General features: G+C 42.1%; 1 protein-coding gene across 10 annotated transcripts in view; it reads right to left on the reverse strand.

Moving 5' to 3' along the window:
* Window positions 1-6,919: 6,919 nt before the first annotated feature.
* The window catches only part of HAO1 (hydroxyacid oxidase 1), a 40,602-nt gene continuing 28,244 nt past the window's right edge, over window positions 6,920-19,277 (reverse strand). For all 10 annotated transcript variants that reach the window (XM_026064108.1, XM_026064104.1, XM_026064107.1 and 7 more), the window contains 5 exons: window positions 17,723-17,898; window positions 16,788-16,879; window positions 12,424-12,582; window positions 12,053-12,122; window positions 6,920-10,516 (listed from right to left, as the gene is read on the reverse strand). In XM_026064108.1, coding sequence (XP_025919893.1) covers window positions 10,446-10,516; window positions 12,053-12,122; window positions 12,424-12,582; window positions 16,788-16,879; window positions 17,723-17,898 — 568 coding nt within the window. In that variant the 3' untranslated portion in view covers window positions 6,920-10,445. The remainder of the gene's footprint in view (window positions 10,517-12,052; window positions 12,123-12,423; window positions 12,583-16,787; window positions 16,880-17,722; window positions 17,899-19,277) is intronic.

Below are 19,277 nucleotides of genomic sequence, written 5' to 3' on the forward strand. Positions count from 1 at the left end.
GCCTTTTCCTCAAGACTTAAGAAGGCTAGCTGTAGAGAAGGGAATATTACTTAATAGGGCTGATCCCTGTGCAGACAAAATCTCGATTGTGATGCATCATGTCACATGATATGCAGACGTTTTGCTTTTATTAAGATTTCAAACTCTTTTGAAAATGTCCATTAGTCACTGCACTTTCTAACCATCAAAAGCAATAAAGCTTGAGATATTCTTTGTTGGGTGCCCATTGCTCTTTCTGTATTAATAACCAGAAAGTTCTGATAGAGGCCAAAAAAAATCCTCCAAGATAAATTATTCAGTCCATCACAGGGAAGATTCAGTCAGAACAGAGACTTTCTCCATGACTGCTGCAATTATAGCTCTAGAGATCACAGCTCCAGCATGCAGTGTTGGTTTCTGAATGCTTTACATTGCAGCCAAAATCTTTGTTCATCTTGTAGGACTGAAGATTTCCAATCACATCAATAAACAGTAACATTAATAAATAGGCTTATGGGCTGGATGTACTTTACAGCTGCTTATTTTTTGAATGCACTCTACATCTTCCATAATACTGATAGTACAACTACCATCCATATCAGAGCAATAATGGAAAAAGGATTGAGAATCAAAAGGAATACTTTTTTATGTTTTTATCTTTATGGTGAAAGGGCCTTTCTGTAATAGATCAAAAGTGTGTTTTTATGTTTCTGGGGGGAAAAAAAAAATCCAAACCCAGCACACTTGAACTGATAAAACGCAGAGCATGCAGATGGTTAAATTGTCTGGGTTAACTATTCATTAGCTTCCAGCAAATTATTTAGTGGTTTTGTAGTCTGTTACACCAGCAGTTACGAACTTATATGTAACTATTCTGTGAGTGACACTCCATACACTAACTTGAGGAGACACTGTTAATGAAGCACCATGAGGTCTTCTGAGTTTCCCTGGCATCACTGAGAAACCGGAAAATCAGCTGCGGCTAGAACTATCCAAGGTGTCTTTTAGGCATGCTGTTTAGCTTTGGCGAACTTCCAGGTTAACAGTGAGCAGATAAAATGCAAAGGTTGAGAGACTGGATCCAGATAAGGTATAGTTTATAGGCAGACAGTATGCAGAGTGAAGTTCAGAAGTCGTAAGATACTTGTTTATTCATATGTTACAGCATATATGTCATGTACCAGGGCTGTGCACGTATACACGAGAGGAAGGTCTGATGTTCAGTATCAGCTCTGTAAAAAAGCCACTTCTGGTTGGGAAATATCAGCAATATTAAGAATGCAACTGTATAAGCCTTGCCAAACTAAGAACATTTGTCATGGCCTCAGCACAGAACTTGCTACTTTCTTCCAGCTGTTGTCTCAAAATTCCTGATAAAAGTGACAATGGGGCATCTAGCATGACAACTGCAAGTTCCACAAAGTCAAGTATTATGGGCCTGATGTGATGTACTCAAAACTTTCAGTGAAACTGATGAAAACTTTGGTATCTCTTGGGAGGGTAGGGAGAGGGGAGCCTGTAGGTTCAGATTCTCAGACAACATAGATCAATCCACTGACTGATCTATGCAATCCACAGATTGCAACAGAGCTATGCTAGTTCAAGATTTGGCCCTAAACATTTTGGACAAAGATCATATCAGCATCTAAACAGATGAAGTGGAATAAATGTTGTAATGGCGGTGGGCTTCTTTATTTACTCAAATGCGTGACCCTTACAGCAGAAGTTCTGGAACAGCAAGGCCTAACTTCACTGGTCCCACAACAACATTGTTGGGTGAGCACCAGATGTAGGCAACAGCACTTTATGGCCTTTGCTGGCCTCCTTTGTAATGTCTTTACCACAGCCATAAGCAGTGCATAGCCTGGCAACCAGGGGCTGGGATCCTCTGCTCTAAGGGACAAGGTGCTCTGTGCTCGCTCTGTTGATGCAAAGTACTGCCAAAGCAGCATAGGCCACCTATGGCTTATGCCAAAATCCCACCTGTGCAGATTCCCTTGCCCCATCTGGCAAGCCACTATAACTAGACTTCAACTTGAATGCTTGACAAAGGAAAAGGGATCTTACCTTCTGGCCAAAAGCCATTCACCAGCACACGTGTCCACATCTCATTTGCAAGTATTTCCAAATGGCAAGGACTCTGCCCAAGGGTCCCAAGCATCCCCCCAATTCCAGCTTCACTGTGAGAGATGAAAATTGAGGACTTTGCAGCAAAGGCGGATGCAGACACGGCAGCAGTAGGTGGGATACGATGAGACACAATGCCACAACAAAGCGGAATACCTGAGCTGGATCAAGCACTCCTGGCACCCCCAGACATGTGGCCACAGATTAGAAGCTGTGGAACAAACTCACCAGTAGGCAGGAGGGAAACAAGGTGGGTTATTGCCAGTTCTTATTCTTTATTTGCATATATATTCTGTTGTTGTGTTTTCCTAAGACTGTGACTGAGTTCTCTTTTCCTAATATAAATTACTCTGTTTGTAACTCTTTCAAAAAGCTTGTCAGTAGAGTTTCTTGTATGAAGGGCACATTTTTAGTTTTTCCAGGTTCCTGGGTGGAGACGCAAGCTTGTCAAAGGGAGTTTACTTATACCGAATTCAGTATTTTTTGCTGCTTCTAATCACCTGATGGGAAGGCTGCAGGCATATAATTCTGGAGTCAGTGACAGCTTGTATTAGACTTACAATAGAGACCCCATTTACACTCCTCAACACACCAGGCTATCTTAAGTTTGACAGAGCATGTGTACAGACTCAGAGGAACACTTGCATGTGTGAGGTGATCTTGCTGTTCAAATTTCGATATATTTGTAATGAAAATTATTAAGTGCTTTAAATCCACTACTTTGATTCTTCCTAACAGGAAAATGTAATAAAACACATCATTGTACAGAATTAAAGAGATTAGTATACCGGGGGGAGGGGAAGGGTAGAAAAAGAAAAATCGTGTTGAGTTATTGAATTATAGATAACAAAAAAGAGAACATATAGAACAAAAAAACCCCTTCAGTTCAGATGACACATGGCAGAATGGTGCTAGAACTGAGAGACATATTTTCTGTTTGACAAGGAAGAGGAGAAACCCAAATACTGGGCTCATAAGTGTGTCAAGACCAACTGAGACTAGACTGCCAGTTTGCAATATCAAATCTCAGCTAAAGAACTTTATCATGTGGTAACACTATTATACTAATTGTTTTTATGAAAACTTACATGCCTGGATGTATTGCTAGCATGAAGGGACAATACTGGGATACTACTTGGGCCCAGTAGACATGAAATCAGCCAAGCACTAACCTATCTAACAACTGCAAAGAAGGCTCCTCAGAATAAGTCAATGAGATGGAAGGCCCCCAAAAGGAATCATGAGTACTTGCTCACTGTCATAAATCTTTGTGCATGAGTGAAAAAGCATGAGCTACACACACACAAACACACACACACAAACACACACACACTGCTGCTTCACAGGATTATGGGCTTTGAGATTCAGGCACAGATGATCATCCAATATAAAAAATCCTAGACCATTCACAGAGTAAATTGTTTTCACTCCTGTCTTGTAATTCAGAAGAATAAACAGAGAAAATATGGACTTGAAAGTATAACTGAAGATATCTAAGTCAAACATAGCCTCAGTCCACTAATTCTGCTGAGGTCCAAAATTGTAAGTACGGCAAAAAGCCCCAGTCACAGAGCAGAGGTGTGGGAGAACTGTCTCTGACTTGGCAAAACAAGGACTTCTGCCATTCCCCCATTACTGAGTGTTTTGAAAGGTAAAGAGATTACTGGGTTTGTCCCTTCACAATAGAAACGTCCTTAAAAAGTAATGGCCTCCCTACTGCAAAACCACCATAATCAGATTTTGCTTGGCAAACTAGCAGAGCATAAGATATAGTCCTAGTTGCCTCTGGAGCACCAGCTTCTGCAAGGGAAGGTACAAAAGTTAAGGGCTCTGCTGTGGCCCAGGTCTACCTCTGCTCTGCAGCTCATCTCTGGACCCTTACGATGGTTGTCGGGTGTTTGTGATATGTGATGTCCACCTCACAGAGTTATTTGCATTAGAGAGAACAGTGTGATTTAGAATTAAGGCAGTGGAATGAAAATTTAAGGGACATGGTTCCTGTGATAACTACACAAGCATCCTGCAGGATCATTATAGAGGATATGTATTGGTGGTCTCAGGACATCCCTGTCAGGGTGCTCCTGGACAAAACTCATGCTGCCTGTCTGAAATGATGACTTAGGAGCTAGAAATCCTTAAAGAGAAATCAGCTCTTGGAAGTCCAGCTGGGACAGTCTCCAGCTATGCCTTAGAGAACGCCAGGGCCTGGAGAAACATTGGACTGCCCCTCAAGGGCATCCTTACATTGGCATAAAACCAATCTATGTATGCACAGAAGGAAGCTGAACTACAACACAACAGCATTTTGCATCTGGAGGACATGTTCTCAAAGCAGCAAGACATCTTTGTTATGAATGTAACATATGTGGTACTCTCCCTCTGTTTGGCAGGAGATAAGAAAAACAGAAGCAAGGCAAAATGAAAACAAAATGGAGCATATAGGCATCGTGAAACAATTATAGTGCTGTGTCTCATTAGCATCTAAATTTGGGATTGGCAATCTTGTTTTTAAAACAGTTTTGTTCAACACTCAGTGATAGAATTTAAAAGCTGACATATCTTGCAGTATCATGGTCCACAGCCACAGCTGGTGTAAATCAGTGTAAACTGATGAAGTCAATGGAGCTTCTCTGATTTACACTAGCTGAGGTTATGGCTCAATAACGTTAGACTTGCTTTCTAGGACTGTTCAAGGAAGCCAGCTTCTGTGTGTCCTGTGATGAAGTGGTTATTTATAATGGCCTTCAGTGTGGTTTGGAGCCAAATTTCCACATCAAAAGTAGCTTTATAAGAGATATCCTTACAGTGAGGTTCAGTGCAAAATCATGACTTCAGAAGCCAGCTTTTCTCGTGCTTTCAGTATTTGATTTCAGCCTGAAAACCATTTGAGATGCCAAGAAAAGCAGAGCCATTCCTTCCTACTTCCCCAGCTCTGCTTCTTCTTTGAATCTACTGCATATCCAACAGGCCCCGACCTACACTGCCCATTTATCAAAGTGAGTTACTCTAAGTGTCTGTTTATTATGTTCAGAAATTCTCAGTAAGACAGACAAGTTTCATGCTCAACCTGAAAAATTGGGGGTGGAGGTGGAGTTCTTATCAGATCCAGAGCTATTTGTTTGGTTTGGCCACCAATAAAAATAAAATACAATCAAGTGTCCCAGAGCCACAGTGAGAGGTGGAGGTCACAAGAAAATAGATCATGTCTTTCACAGCTCTTCAGCTTCAGCTCCCTGAATTACAACACCTATTATTTATTTCTGGATTCCCCACTCCATGTGCAGGCTCCAACCATTCAAAAAAAAACCGCAGGTCTCTGCCTCAAAGAACTGACAGACTAAGTGAGAAAGTAAAACTTGTCCTCCTGTTTAACTAACTTCCTTGTCCACTTTACATCTGAAAAGGCCAGATGCTCTCACAACCCTCAGCTGGCTTCTGCTGTCCCCTGCTCACCAGGCTGTCGTGCATGAAGACCTGTGCGTTTCAGCACTCTCCTCTGCCGTAGGTAACCACCAAGCCCTCATGGCAAACACATTCTCAATGCTGCCAAACCTGTCCTCCACGCGCTAGCTGCCTTTGTGTTGCAGCTCAGAGCCTTTTTTGCAGAAGCACATGGGTTTGCTTAGGAGGGCCCTGCTCCCTGTGTGTTCAGCCTTGACGTGCTCTACCGGATGTCCAGAGAACATCATGGGCTCTTGGCACTGATCTTGTCACTAGTACTCCCTAGAACTTCTTGCTGGAAATGGGACTCTGCAGTCCAGTGGTCCAGATCCCAAACCAGGGCTGAAACAGCTCCAAATCTTCCCACTGGTTTCTACAAATCCTCCCTAGAGCACTGCACTCTGTATTCTCTTCAGTGGGTTTAGCCCTCTATGGGTTCTCGAGGGCCGAGGAGACAGACATTGCAGGGAGGCTTTCAGGCTGATCACAGTGTTCTTCAGACAGCACCAGAGAAATCCACATAAAGAAACTCACACCTTAGTCTCTTGGGAGATATCATTTTCTCCTAAAAAGTCCAGGATCCTCCTCCTCTTTCACACACTCAGGTTTTACTTCTGGTCTTTTCTCTCTCCACAAAACATCTAATAAATCTTCCCTCATTAGAACTGCAGTCCCCCTTTTCAGGGAATGTTCTTGGTCTGCCTCAAAGATGGTTAGAGACCTCACTGACTAATTGTTTGGTTACTGCCCTCCCAAATGGGTTGTTTTTCTAGGCAGTCAGCGCATAAACTGAGCAGTCTTTCTAGGTGGATAAATACCGTGCAATGCTGCTCCCTTACTAGAATTTTGCTATGTAAAGATTTTCTCTTGACATCTATATCTTAGATACTGTGTTTGTTATTCAACATACACTTAGGCATACTAAAGCATCATAAATACGAAATACACCTTCTCTTCTTCCCCTACTTCTGTGCCATGATCTGAGGATTGTGACTTATTGTTCCTAAGAGTTTGTGGGGTTAACTTGTTACTGTAGAGGCAAATAATATATTTTCTCTACTTAACATACTCCACAAAGACCAGTTCTTTTTTCTTTTTTTCTTTTTCCTGTTATATTGCTTATATTCTCCTCACAAGCACTTGTTGTGTGCAGTGTTTTCTTCTCAAATTCTGTCAGGGAAAAAGCTGTGTGAGGCAGAGTTTCACTTAGGCTGGGCATTGTTCAGCTTTTTAAATTGTTGAGGGCACTCATCGGTCTTCCCATTTCATAACTCAAATCAAAACCAAGCAAAATCCCTACTTTTTGTTATTCATTTCCAGAAGCAGTTGGATAGCGTCAAAACCTAGGGAAATTCTCTTGACTGTGGAATATTTTAAAACCAGAAATCTACCCAGCAAATGAATTTCACTTCTGTTAACTCCATCTCACAGCCTTTTAATATTTGGCTGTAATTTTGGTTTTTAATGCATCTGTATTCTTACTAGGTTTGAACTGTAAGGCAGTCAGACAATTCTCAGATGCTAAGCAGGAAAAACAACACAACTCCATTATCCCAAAGGAACTAGAAATAGTTAACTAGGCACAAGTAACAAAGCCCGTTTCCTCACCATCAGAATTTATCCTGGACCACAGAGTTACGGAACTTTCCTTGAATTAGGTTGGGGCAAGGACAGGAAACTGCATCTTCTAAACTTTAGAAATAGATCTTAAACATGTAAACATAAGATATTATGCCCCTATCTTTTAAGTAACATTTATATTATCTAAAATAAACAGTCTTTCTGAAGTTAGTCTGTAATTGACATCTGACACAGTCCACATTGCAACAGATACGATAAGTGCAGTAAACAGTAGAAATTATGCTTCTCTATGCTCTGAGAAACATTCATATTTCCTTACACAGATAAACTTTATTTTGTTGCTATGCAACCCTCACACAACACGCTACATTCTGCAGTAAATAAGAGTACAAATTTTACAACCGAAGGGCAAGCATTTGGCCTTTTGAGTTTTCTCCCTGTTTTGAGTTCCAGGCCCAGCTTTAGTTCACATTGTAATATTCAATCATTTTATTACAAAGCTGCCTCTAAAGCTCAGTAAGGGATACCTCAAACAGAGCAAAAAGGGATAATCAGGATGCATGAGTCCTTTTGACACTGATGGGAAACAAATGGTAGAGGGCTTGAACCTGTCCCAGTTTCTATCAACAGTAAAACTCCCTGCGATGTCAACGGTAGAACAGTGAAATTAAGACTTTTTTTTTTAATCTTCCTTAAAAATGAACACTAAATTTTCAGAACAACATTTTCAAAAGATTTCTGCAGTGGCTTCTCCCTGCTCCCAGTGACATTACTATAACTGCAATAGAAGTGAGATGATGAAGAGTCACCCAGGATTAAATTAGTAGAGTCTTACCTCCTCTGCCTGCTCACTCTGGGACAGGTCACTTAGCAGTATAAAGCTATTCCCATATTCTTTACAGTTGCAAAAGTTCTCCTGGATTCAATGGGCGTTTGGATCGTTCAGAGGAGAGGAGCAAATCCTGTACATCTCCGTATCCTCATCATAAACAGAGTGATTAATACTAAGCTTTATCTGTCTAAATGGTGTTCAGGAAACTGCATGGAGCCACTAAGATGTTTTTAGCACTGCCTTCTCAAGTCATGGGTTAATACCTCAATTATTCAAGTTTCTCTTTTGTCTGTGGCTGCAGATCCTACAAACTCTCCCACAGAGTCAGTCTTCAGTTGCCTCTGAGCAGATAATCCAGTTGCACATGTGCTGTGCCATAGCTGCATGGCAAGTCCCTGGCAAGTCACAGGATCTGGCAGGCCTTAGGGCACAGCACTGCTCATATGCAGTTACTGCTTCTGCTGCCAGTCCTGGTCCGGAAAAGCTAGAGATGCACTTACATGCTTCTGCACTCTGTCCAAATATCCCTGCCGGACTCAGGCGAGCTGTATACAGGAACTACTGGAGCACCTCTGCACTGTATTTCTGGAGTCAAGAGCACTCTCATTGGTCTGTAAGTAGCTCCACATATCCAACAGGACTTGCTGGCCCTGGCTAAGGATATGATGCCTGTAGGCCTTGCTGGGGCTGCACTGATCCTTGAGCCATTACAGTGTCTCTGCGCTTCACACCCCACAGCACCTGATGGTCCTTCTGTTATCTAGGTTTTTCCCTCCTGAAGTTTATTTAGGCTCTCGTCACCACAGAAATGGAGAGCTGGCTGCAGTTCTGAAGGACCAAACGATCTCCTTGAGCTTGTGGCTACAAAAACAAAAGGATGACAGGCATAAACTTACAGTTCATCAGCTGCTCTGCCATGCCTGCCCCAAAGTAAAAGTGCTGTTATCCCTCAAATAAAACGTCACTGAGAAAACATGCAGGCAGTTACTAAGAGGCAACTGAAGTACTGCAAAACTGCACCACAGCTTGCTTCATAGTGTCTCCTCATGAATATGGTGCTTTCTGTGTGAGAATGGGTTAATCATATGAGGCTCTGTTAAGATGCATGGTCCATAGAAAGAATCCCTCATTTCAAAGATTCAAGCCACCAGCTAGCCAGATGCTACTTGCTTTGCTCCCAGAAGGAGCTCTGGCCTGTGAGATTCAGGATGCACACCAGCAAGGGCCCAAAAAGGGCCTGGTGCCTCTGAGGATTTACTTATAGACCCATAACAGCATTTGAGGCACTGCACAGAGTCCGTGTGGGTGTTTGATATCAGAACCAAATTCTAATCAGTCGGAGGTATTTCCAACATGCATCTTTTATCATTTCTAGTATTCCAAAAACAAAAACCAACCTCAAGGAGAAACTAGACATTTTAAGCTTTCTTTGTACATCAGAAAGAGAGGGGCAGAGGGCAGGAATGGCACAAACTCCATTATACTTACATTCGTAACACATCACTTGTGACCTTTTGGCACCTGAATTTCTCTATCCATAGAAAGCAGGAAGCAAGAAACACGCTTCCTTCTTTTGAAGTGTAGGGATCTATAACCAACCTCTGCCTATAAACTCAGGACGAGGACAGAGATGCAGTAAGTGCCCATTGTTACACCACAGATTTATCCAAGAAATAATCTAAAGCACTGTCAACAAACGAGTCCAAAAAATGAGTGAAAAATGGGACTCAGGACTGCAGCTGGGTGCAGTCAGCGCAGTTTGTTGAAGGCGATCAGACTCTAAGGATTTGCACCAGCCAAGGATCTGACTTGTATCTGGTACACATATGTAATGGTCATTTGATTGCAAGGGGCTGTGTCACTTAAACAGCAGAACTTCCCCAGTTTTGCTTTGTTGTTCAGTTCTTTACAGCTGAACGTCCTCTGAGCTCCTTACCTGGCTACAAGACTACACTGTATAAAGGAGTAGTATATATAGTCAGCAGGGAAATGATACCAGGTTCACAGGAAAGCAATATTTAAATCTCTATGATCTAAAGTGTAGTTTCTCTAAACAGTGAACAAGAAGTATCCCTTGCATTTTGAAGTTCTGCATTTTGATAGTTGTTTGCTATCTAAACATTTCTGTTTATAGTTTCATTTTAACAGGAAAGTTACTTCAAGGCATGCAAGTTAATATTAACATTCATATACACATGGTTAGTTAAACACCTTCGAGTTTCTGTATTGGTCTAATATAAGGGTCCATCTCTCTAATCATAATTCCCAGTACAGGGCAGCTTTCCAGAAGAGCCTAGCAGTATATGGGAAGACCTGTAAAATGTGCTTCAAGTACTACTTGAACAAATTATCTCATACAGAACAACAGGCCAGCCCTTCTCAGTAAGGATTGCAGGATGAGGCCCAGAGAGTGAATACAGTTGCTTTTTGTCCAGTGACACACTTTCTATACAAGAGGCAACAGCTGAAGTGATGGTCTTCAGTCCTAAATCTTGGAAACCAATACTTGATCTCTTCGTATCAGTGTCCTGTCAATTTCTTCTACACGCCGGCATCCTGGAGGAGAAATCATAGGTAAGTTGAAAGCCCCACGTTTCTGAAAAAGTGAATGTAAATTACTAAGAAAGAAGTTTCATAGTTGGGGCCCATATACCAGCTCTGCAGAGTCCAGTACTCCACAACAGATTGTCCATGTGGCCCTTCACAGGTCTCAGCTCCAGGAGCTTACAACATCCTAAGCAGAGGCCTTCTGCATAGCACTGACCAGGGGACTGGCTGCAGATGCTGTCTATGGGCACTGTCTGCAAATATGTCGCAGCACAGGTGGCTGCACCAAGCTCGTCTCAGCCATTATAACATGCCTAATTCAGAGCTCCCAGAGTGGGGTTTCTCTCCCCTGACACTGGGCCTCTAACCACACCAGTGCTACATATGAGCTAGTCACTCCAGACTCTTGTTTTAGTGAGTGAAATAGTCCTAAAGTAGATGGGTAAACCAGGTCAGAAAGTGCCTAAGTGAACTGTGCCCTGGAGAACCAGGCAACCTAGCTCCAACATGAACATCTCTTCCCATAGAAACCTATGTTTGTCAGATGACAAAACCCTTATGACTGAGGATTTGCCACTACTTATAAAATGAGTTATTGCTCTGCTTGTTAAATTTTTGTACGTGTTTTTATTTAATCTATCTGCAACTCAGTTCCCCATCTGTAAGACAGGAATAACAGCACTTTCTTTTCCCACCTCTCCTCATCCTTGTCTATTTATATTGCAAACTGTTCCGTTTCCCTTGTATAGGTTAGTACAGTGCTAGAGGCTAGTTAGAGAGGCTCAAGGGGCCTCTCACCTGGTTTCCCATAACAAACAGAATAAATCAATAAAGACTTTGGTGCAGTGGTTCTGAAGACTCAGCACTGAGATCCTGACTTTGGGTGGGGTGTTGAAGCACTGCTATCAGATTTACAATAATAAAGTTCTCCTTGAAGAATAAAGTCCTCTTTAAGAGGAAAAATAATTTAGAAAGACTGTCTGATGTGGAGGGAGAAAGGGTCTAATCTTCCTCCTCCTTTTAAAGCATATCAGAGCCAGAAGTAAGAGTCTACAAAGACCATTATAAGAAAAGGAAGAAGATGAGAGGGAGTTATCCTTTTCTGCAGAGCATGAGCTTAGGAGTGACACTCCAAGGGAAAGACAGAAGCCAGACTCCCATTTGCCCCAAAAGTGGTGTAGCTCCAGACAAAAAACACCACAAGCAAGTCTGAACAGGAACCCCACACCCAAGTTTGAGGATCAGCACAAACAGCCATGCTCCCACACTGGCAGGCCACACACATTTCCGCAGGGCTCAGCTTCCCCAGAAGGGTACGATCCAAGGTGGCAGCATGAGGCGCTACTCTGCAATCACTGCCGAGCTGGTACCAAAAGAGGAAGGGAGCTAGCTTGTCTGTCATTTCCCTCTGCTGCCTCATACATGAAAGAAAGGGAGGATTTTGGCCACAGTTTTCTAAAGATCTTTGGGATTCTCAAAGATGAAAGCTATGAGGAAATGCAAGTCAGATATGGTTATTACTGAGAAGAAGTGTAGATGTCTCACCCGTCAGTGCCATTGCCAGGCGAAACTCTTCCTTCAGCATCTGGAGAACTTCCTTTGCTCCTTCTGTCCCCTAGCAGATTAGAAGACAATGTGTACTATTACGTGTACATAGGGCATGTGTGTGTGTGTATATACACATGTGTACATGTATCCAAAAAGTTTCATGGACAGTCCAAACTCTTAACATGTAAGTACTTGCCATCACAAGTTTTAGATTATTAGATGGTCTGGGTCCGCAGAGACACACTCTGATACCCTCGCACACACACTCACACATGTATGTGCACACATGTACACATACATGCATACACTGAGCCAAAACAGCCAGTCCAGGTATCTAAAAATGTAAATTTGAGCTTTTCCTGCCTTACTTGATAAACCAAGCCCCAGATGAGAGGCCTTCCAATGAATACCGCTTTGGCTCCAAGAGCTAATGCTTTGAGAACATCCGTGCCTTTTCTTATACCACCGTCTAGGAACACCTCCACCTTCCCCTCTACAGCCTCAACGATTTCAGGCAAGACATCAATCTAGAAAAGAAAAAACAGGAATACAACTTGTCCATTTCTGCAATCCTGTTTGTTTTTTTAAAAACAAATTCTCATGTCCAGGATCCAAGCTGGATAAGCTGGACAAGAAGCAATTGCATAAGCAACCGTATGCCTAATCACATGCACAAATAATACAGTTCTGTGTTCAAAAGTGAAAGTGATTTAGCATGTTAGCAGATATATACAAAAGTCAAATTTATCTGGACAATCAAATAAAATGAGAATCATGAGGGTCACACAGAATTTCCATCTGATCCTATGACATGCATCCGACACAGGCCAGTATCAGATACTTCTGAAGAATAAAAGAAATAGTGAGCACAGAGGAGGCTTTTCCCTGGTATTACCCCCTAAACTTCCAGAGTTCACTAGTCTGGGGATGAAACTGAATTTCTGCGAATTTCTTTTTAAATAACCATCTTCACTTTCTTGCTTAAATTCATCATTCATTTGCATTAAGGACCACCTAATATCAAGCCCAAGGCATGCATTGTACTGATAGACATAGAGTAAGAGAAGGATGTACCCAAGTTTTCATGAATGAGTTTTTCCATTTGAGAACACATCTTGATCAAAGCAATAGTTGTAGAGGGAACTTCTTTATATAGGAAAAATTTGGCTTTCTCCAAGCACTTTTGCAGTTTTTCCATTTTAACATGAAAAAGGTAGGAAATGTTTTCATCTTATGTTGCTTTCACCAAGCTCTGCTTACACCCTACCAATAGGAAAGGCAAGGGGGAAAGAATGCTTATCATTCCCAAGTTACAGGTGAGTAACCAAGGAGTTAAGCAACATGTCCACAACAGACAAGAGGTCCCAAGAAGAGAAAAGCCTCCTGATTTCAAGACTCAAGTATTAATTACACACCAATCATTCCTATAATGCCTAAATGGTTCCTATTCATGAAAATCAGGAAAGACAAGACTGGAAGCCAAGTATTAAGGAGACTGGAAACAGTGGAAACAGCGTGTGGTAGTAAGACAAAAGGCACACAAATTCATGTCTTTCAAAAACGGATGTAATTCATTTCCTTTCTAATGGGTAAAAAATGACTAGGAGATGGGAGAAAAAAAACTTGAAAGTAGAGTTTGTTTTTAGATTTGGATTAAAATTTTCTTGAAGTTTGGCACTTGCTGTGATTTTTTTCCCCTCCCTTTGGTTTTGCTCACTTGCCAAACATATTTTGGATCTATTTCCATATACATAGACCACTTTTTACATCCTGACAAACTGCACCAACATTAAAGAGCTGTAATAACTAAAGCATGATGCAAACCATAATTAAAACATATATTTCCTCAATGCGTAACTAGACACTAGAAATATTAACCAGCTTGGGTTCAACTCACGTTCTGAAAACCCATGAAATTAAAGCAAATCATTATGTTTCAAAAACAGAAACACTTAAGCATGATCTGATACAGATATTTACATTATGAAAACTGCATCATGAAATATAGGTCTCTCTACAAGACAAAATTCAGTGAACACAGCTTTAATAGTGCCTTCTCTGCACTGTAGTGTTGCAAAAAATAACTCATAACAATTAGTTTGCAAGTTTAATTTCTGTTCTATTGCAATCAGAAAAAAACCAGACATTTCTTGAGTTTTCTCATTTTTCAAAACAATTTGTTAATATCCTCCTACATTTTTCCCATAGGATTACCTCACGCAGACATGTCCGAGATTATCAAATACAGTTAGTGAACTTGGGGCATACACTCACAAAAGAGAATGAGAAGATGAAGAGATGAAGACAACAGATGTAAAAAAAGAAAAAAAAAGCCACACACACCCTACTTCATTTTCAGAAATATTAGGACCCACCCTCTGAAAATCCAGTTCCTCTCCAGGTGTCTAAACCTGAATAGCTGCCAACTCTCCAATAGCACCAAAATCACAACATGTTTGAAAAATCTCAGGCTGTCTCTTTTGAAACTGGAAGATGAGTCTTGACATCTGTGGTCTCTCTCCTACTGATCACCAGCAGTCCCTGGAAACCCAGTTAGGCAAAAGCTTCTCCAAGGACAACCCTCCTCTTCATTAGCCATTTAGAAAACCATCTGTGCCTGGCGTTTGACTCCCTGATGTAGGGCTTTGTACGTTTGCTTGCCAGGAGAAGCGGCAAGCACGTTCAAGAGCTTGATGGGTCTGCATAAGGACCTCCATGAAGCGGAGGATGGAGGAATCAACAGGGCTGCCCCCAAGGAGAGAAGCAGAGAGCAGAAGTGGTCCTGGGGAGGAAGGGATGTGCAAGGCAAGCTTGCTGAGTTAAGTGAATAAGACTTGACATTCAAAACACTTTTGAATGAAAAAGAGCTTACCTGTCCTCCTCCCCTTTCAGAAAGTCATCATGGAAAACAGGTTTTTCATCAAAGGCATATTAGGAACACTGAAACAGTCACAACTGGGCTTTGATTCTCCTCCCTTTCATTCTCTTTTTTTCTTGCACAGTTTTCTCACACCAAATGAAGCAGGATGAGTGATGACTGGAATTTTTGCTTTTTTCCTGCAGCCTGAACACATACTTTTTCATTTTCCTTTACTTCTTTCTCTTTGCCAGTTGAGAACTTCTCAAATCCCTTTTCACCTTTGGAAAAGGTGCAGAGTAGCACGACAAGGAAAAGGAAAAAGGAAAAAGACTGTAATTTAACCACACCGTACCTTTTCCAAAGGCAAAAATGCTTGAAAGGAGAAAAAGGAGAGTTTCATATTTCCTTTACCTGTTCTATAACTCTAATTTTTTCAGAAGTCTCTGGAGAATATTGGAAGTGGAAAACAACTCCAGCACAACCTTCAGTGTTTTGCAAACTGCAGCAAAGGGAAGGGATGGGAAAGGACAAATAAAAAAAGAAGACTGGAAAAAATAATTTAAACAGTTTCCACTTTCTAAAAATTTAACTGAAGATAACATGCCATAAAAATACTGGGAGGAAAAACTAAAATTTGGTTCCATGGGTCCACCTCTGAAAAATAGCTGTGAAATGGTTCATAATTGCTTCACCAACTTGTTCAATCAAATATATTATTTCCTGCCTGGTTCCATGTATGGAACCTTCCTCTCTCAGTCTCTGATAAGAGCATGCATATGTATTCATTTTGTGTAAAGCAAAATATATTTATCCTTCACAGGTTGCCAGGCCTTCTCAGGACCAATATGGGAAAGACCCAGTCACTCCCAGGGATATCTATACTGCAGTAAAAGGTGAGACTGAACCTTGTGTGTGGACAAACTTGGTGACAGTCAAGTGTCACTAGTTCAGTAGAGGGTATCCCCAGGCTGGGAGGTGGGTTTTGCAGACTCTGAAGTTCCCTGCTCCTTTGGCAGAAACCCTTGCAGTACTCAGCGAGAATGAACCGAACTCAGGATTGTCCCCATGGGCAGCTCTGCTTCCTTTAAATGCAGTTCAGATTGTGCCTGTCTTGATGTAAAAAGTAGGAGAACACCAAGGACTGGGCCTGTGTGGGACTCTGAGCAGGGAACAGAGGGATCAGTTTGCTATATTCGACCCCTGATGAAAAGAGGACTCTCTGCTTATTGTAATACTGAGGTATCTCAGCCAATGCAGCTTCGTTCAGCTTGTCCCCATGGCTAGTTCATGCAACCATAACAACTTTCCTCTTCAGATGTGACCTGCTGCCTCCAGAGTCTTTACTCTATACTCCAGCACATTGCCTTCATGTCTGCCAGCAAGATGGAGGTCACATCATATCAGTCTGATGGAGGACACGTGCCCAAATTCCTCGGACAGCTAAAGCTTTGAGTTATCTATAGTGTCTCAAATGCCAAGGACTGCTCTTGTCCTTTTACTAGGCTCTTAAATGAGCTAATCTGAAATTGCTCCTCTGGATTACTTTGCAGGATGCTGCAGCCAGAATAAGGTGCCCAGGTAGCATGAAGAAACAGCCACACAAACCCTTCTGTCATTTTTAATTTGATCTGACCAAAGGGAGGCTGGGTCTACCTCAGAACATGTTGTGACATACTGAAGACCAAGGAGAGAGAAAAGGAGAGATGAAGAGAGACTGCTGCTCATGGATTAAGGTGTACATCATATGGATTAAGTGTACAGCATATAGATCTAGAGGTTTTCCTTCCAGCTATGATGTATTGAGAAAAAAAACAAGAAGTCAAAGGTGGAGTGAATCAGAGACTCCTGGCACATACTAGCACCAGTACTTACAGTTGCAGGGACCCCATCCAGCTGTCGTGCTCCATGATTTGACACCAGGATCCCATTTACCCCATTCTTCACAGCTTCTTTAGCATCATCAGCTGAAAAAGAAAACAAGATAGAGCCTTCCAGAACTGGCAACTCATTGACACTTCCATGAGGGAAATTATGGCATCACTAAAAATACATATATATTGTCAGCTAATGTGAGGCCACTTGAGGCTTCGTCCTTCCAAAGTATGGAGCTCCAGTCCCCACCTACTGACATAAAAACACCCATAGCATGGCCATACAAGCCATCTGACAACTCCAGGTACTTATTTAAGCAGCTACTTTTGCCAGTGTCTCAGCTGCTGCATTCATGTTCATTCCTGTGCTCTCTACGGTCCAGTCAGGAAGGGTAACAAGCACATCCTAGCCAGATAAGTCACAAACATTGACCTGTACCTTCAACCAGCTAAACACAAAACCTACTTCTTTGACTTTTCCTTAGCCAAGGAAATAACAATTCAGTCCCTGCTGGTCAAGAGGAAGAAAAATCTGTCTGCTTCAAAGACCATCTTCCATAAGAGGAGCTTGTATACAGAGCCAACATAACAGGCACCCTCCCCAGTTCCCACTGAACTGAACCTAACTGGAACTGACAGGCATTTGGTGAAGTCTGTCACCTTGCAAATCCTCACCATGCATCAGGAAGAAAAAGGTTTTCTCTTTGATTATTTTTGGCTTTGTTCTGGCAAATCTTCCCTATTCAGCAGGGCACACAAATATGAACATGCATCCCAACATATTTAACGTGGGTGAAACGGGTGCTTGCAGTTATGAAAGACTGCTTGCAATGCAGTTCTACAGAAACTTCGGCAGCACGAGCACATTTCCTTCCCTGGTGCCTACGCTAGAAGCAACCCCTTGCCCCCTTCATGGCAAGCAGCAGTGCTACGCACCTCTGAGGATTCCTTTTGCAACGATGGGCAGCGAAGTCAGACCTCGAAGCCATTTAACGTCCTCCCACTTGACGCTTGCATCAATCGCCTCGGCTACATACGCAGCCAGTCCGCTATTTTCTCCAAAGTCTTTCCCAGAAGAGAAGGCCAAATCATCACTTGAAAAATTTTTTAACCTAAAATGACAAAGACATAGAAAAACAGTCTGAGAAATACTCATAATAGTCTGAGAAACATTCGTTGTAGTATTAATAGCATCAGTCCCTAACACCAGCCTTTAACACACCTCTGTTCAACCTGAGTTGCATTACAGGATGGGAGCAAAAGTGCCTGCACCTGCATGCCAGATCACATTCCTTTATTAAGCCAAAACCATTTGGCTGGTGAAGTATTTGATAACTGGTGCAAAGGGCTCTTGCCCAAGGCAACACTCCTATTGTTTTCAAAAGAGACAGGGCCAACCCAGAATCTAAGGGTTCAGGATCAAACCCACCGTCAGGAGGCAGCATCCAGCAGTGAGAGAGTTAATTGGGGATTTGGGTTCAGGTGTCTGTCCTGCCACATACTTCCTGTGCAACTTTGGGCATGACACTTACCCACTGCTTTTGCTACAGTTTCCCTGCCTGTAGCGGTATCTCACAAGATCACTGTGATGATAAATGCATTAGAGGTCCATCTCTACTTATCAGCACTAGGTAGCAAAAATCCCCTTGGCTTTCATGCAGCAAGATTTTTATCTGTGGGATTTGACTAGTGTAGGAAACAGGGGATTGGCTAAGTGGGAGGGGATAAGATGGGAAGGAAATTTTCAGTTCTAGGAACTGAATCGTAAATGACAGTCCCCATACCAGAGAGTTTACAGTCTTACTAGACAAAACAAGAGCAGGGCAAATGAGAGCATATCAAAAAACTAAGGCTGTGCCTATATCGAAAAGCTGAAGTAGCCCCCAAGGTTCACAAGCACTAAAACACCATCAGTGACACCAGTACCACCAAGGACACCATCAGTCCCAGCACTGGGAATCTTTCCAGGCACCTTTAATTTACCAGTAGATGACAGTCAAATTATCCAAAATCATGTGTCAAGTCAGGAACAGAAGCATGAGTGGAGCGCAAGTCTACAGTCTTTCAGGTCCTAACCCTAATCGGATGATTGCTGTTTTTTGGAAACTGTCTCTCATTCCATATTGGACTATTTTACTCTCATATTCCACATTTTGGGAATACACAATGTTTTTGCACGGAAACTGAGCGGTTTCACTTCTGATTTCATGCCTGCAACAAGTAGCATTTCACACGGCTTTCCTATCCAGCTCCGGGCATAGGAGAAAATGAGAAAGGAGCAGGCTCTCAGCAAGATCCAGCTTTTCAGCTGTTGGCTTGGGGAGGGTGGGGTACGCAGAGAAAAACAGAACCATGGATAAGATTATATAAATAACTGTTGTTTTTCTTGGACTGCGAAATGCAGATCAACACTTGAATGAATGTTGCCTTACATACATTTCCGAGCACAATGGCACCTTGTTGTTACTTCAAAACTTTGTTGAAAGTCTAA

The sequence above is a fragment of the Apteryx rowi genome, unplaced genomic scaffold (genome assembly GCF_003343035.1).
Source record: "Apteryx rowi isolate R43461 unplaced genomic scaffold, aptRow1 scaffold_21, whole genome shotgun sequence".
NCBI lineage: Eukaryota > Metazoa > Chordata > Aves > Apterygiformes > Apterygidae > Apteryx > Apteryx rowi.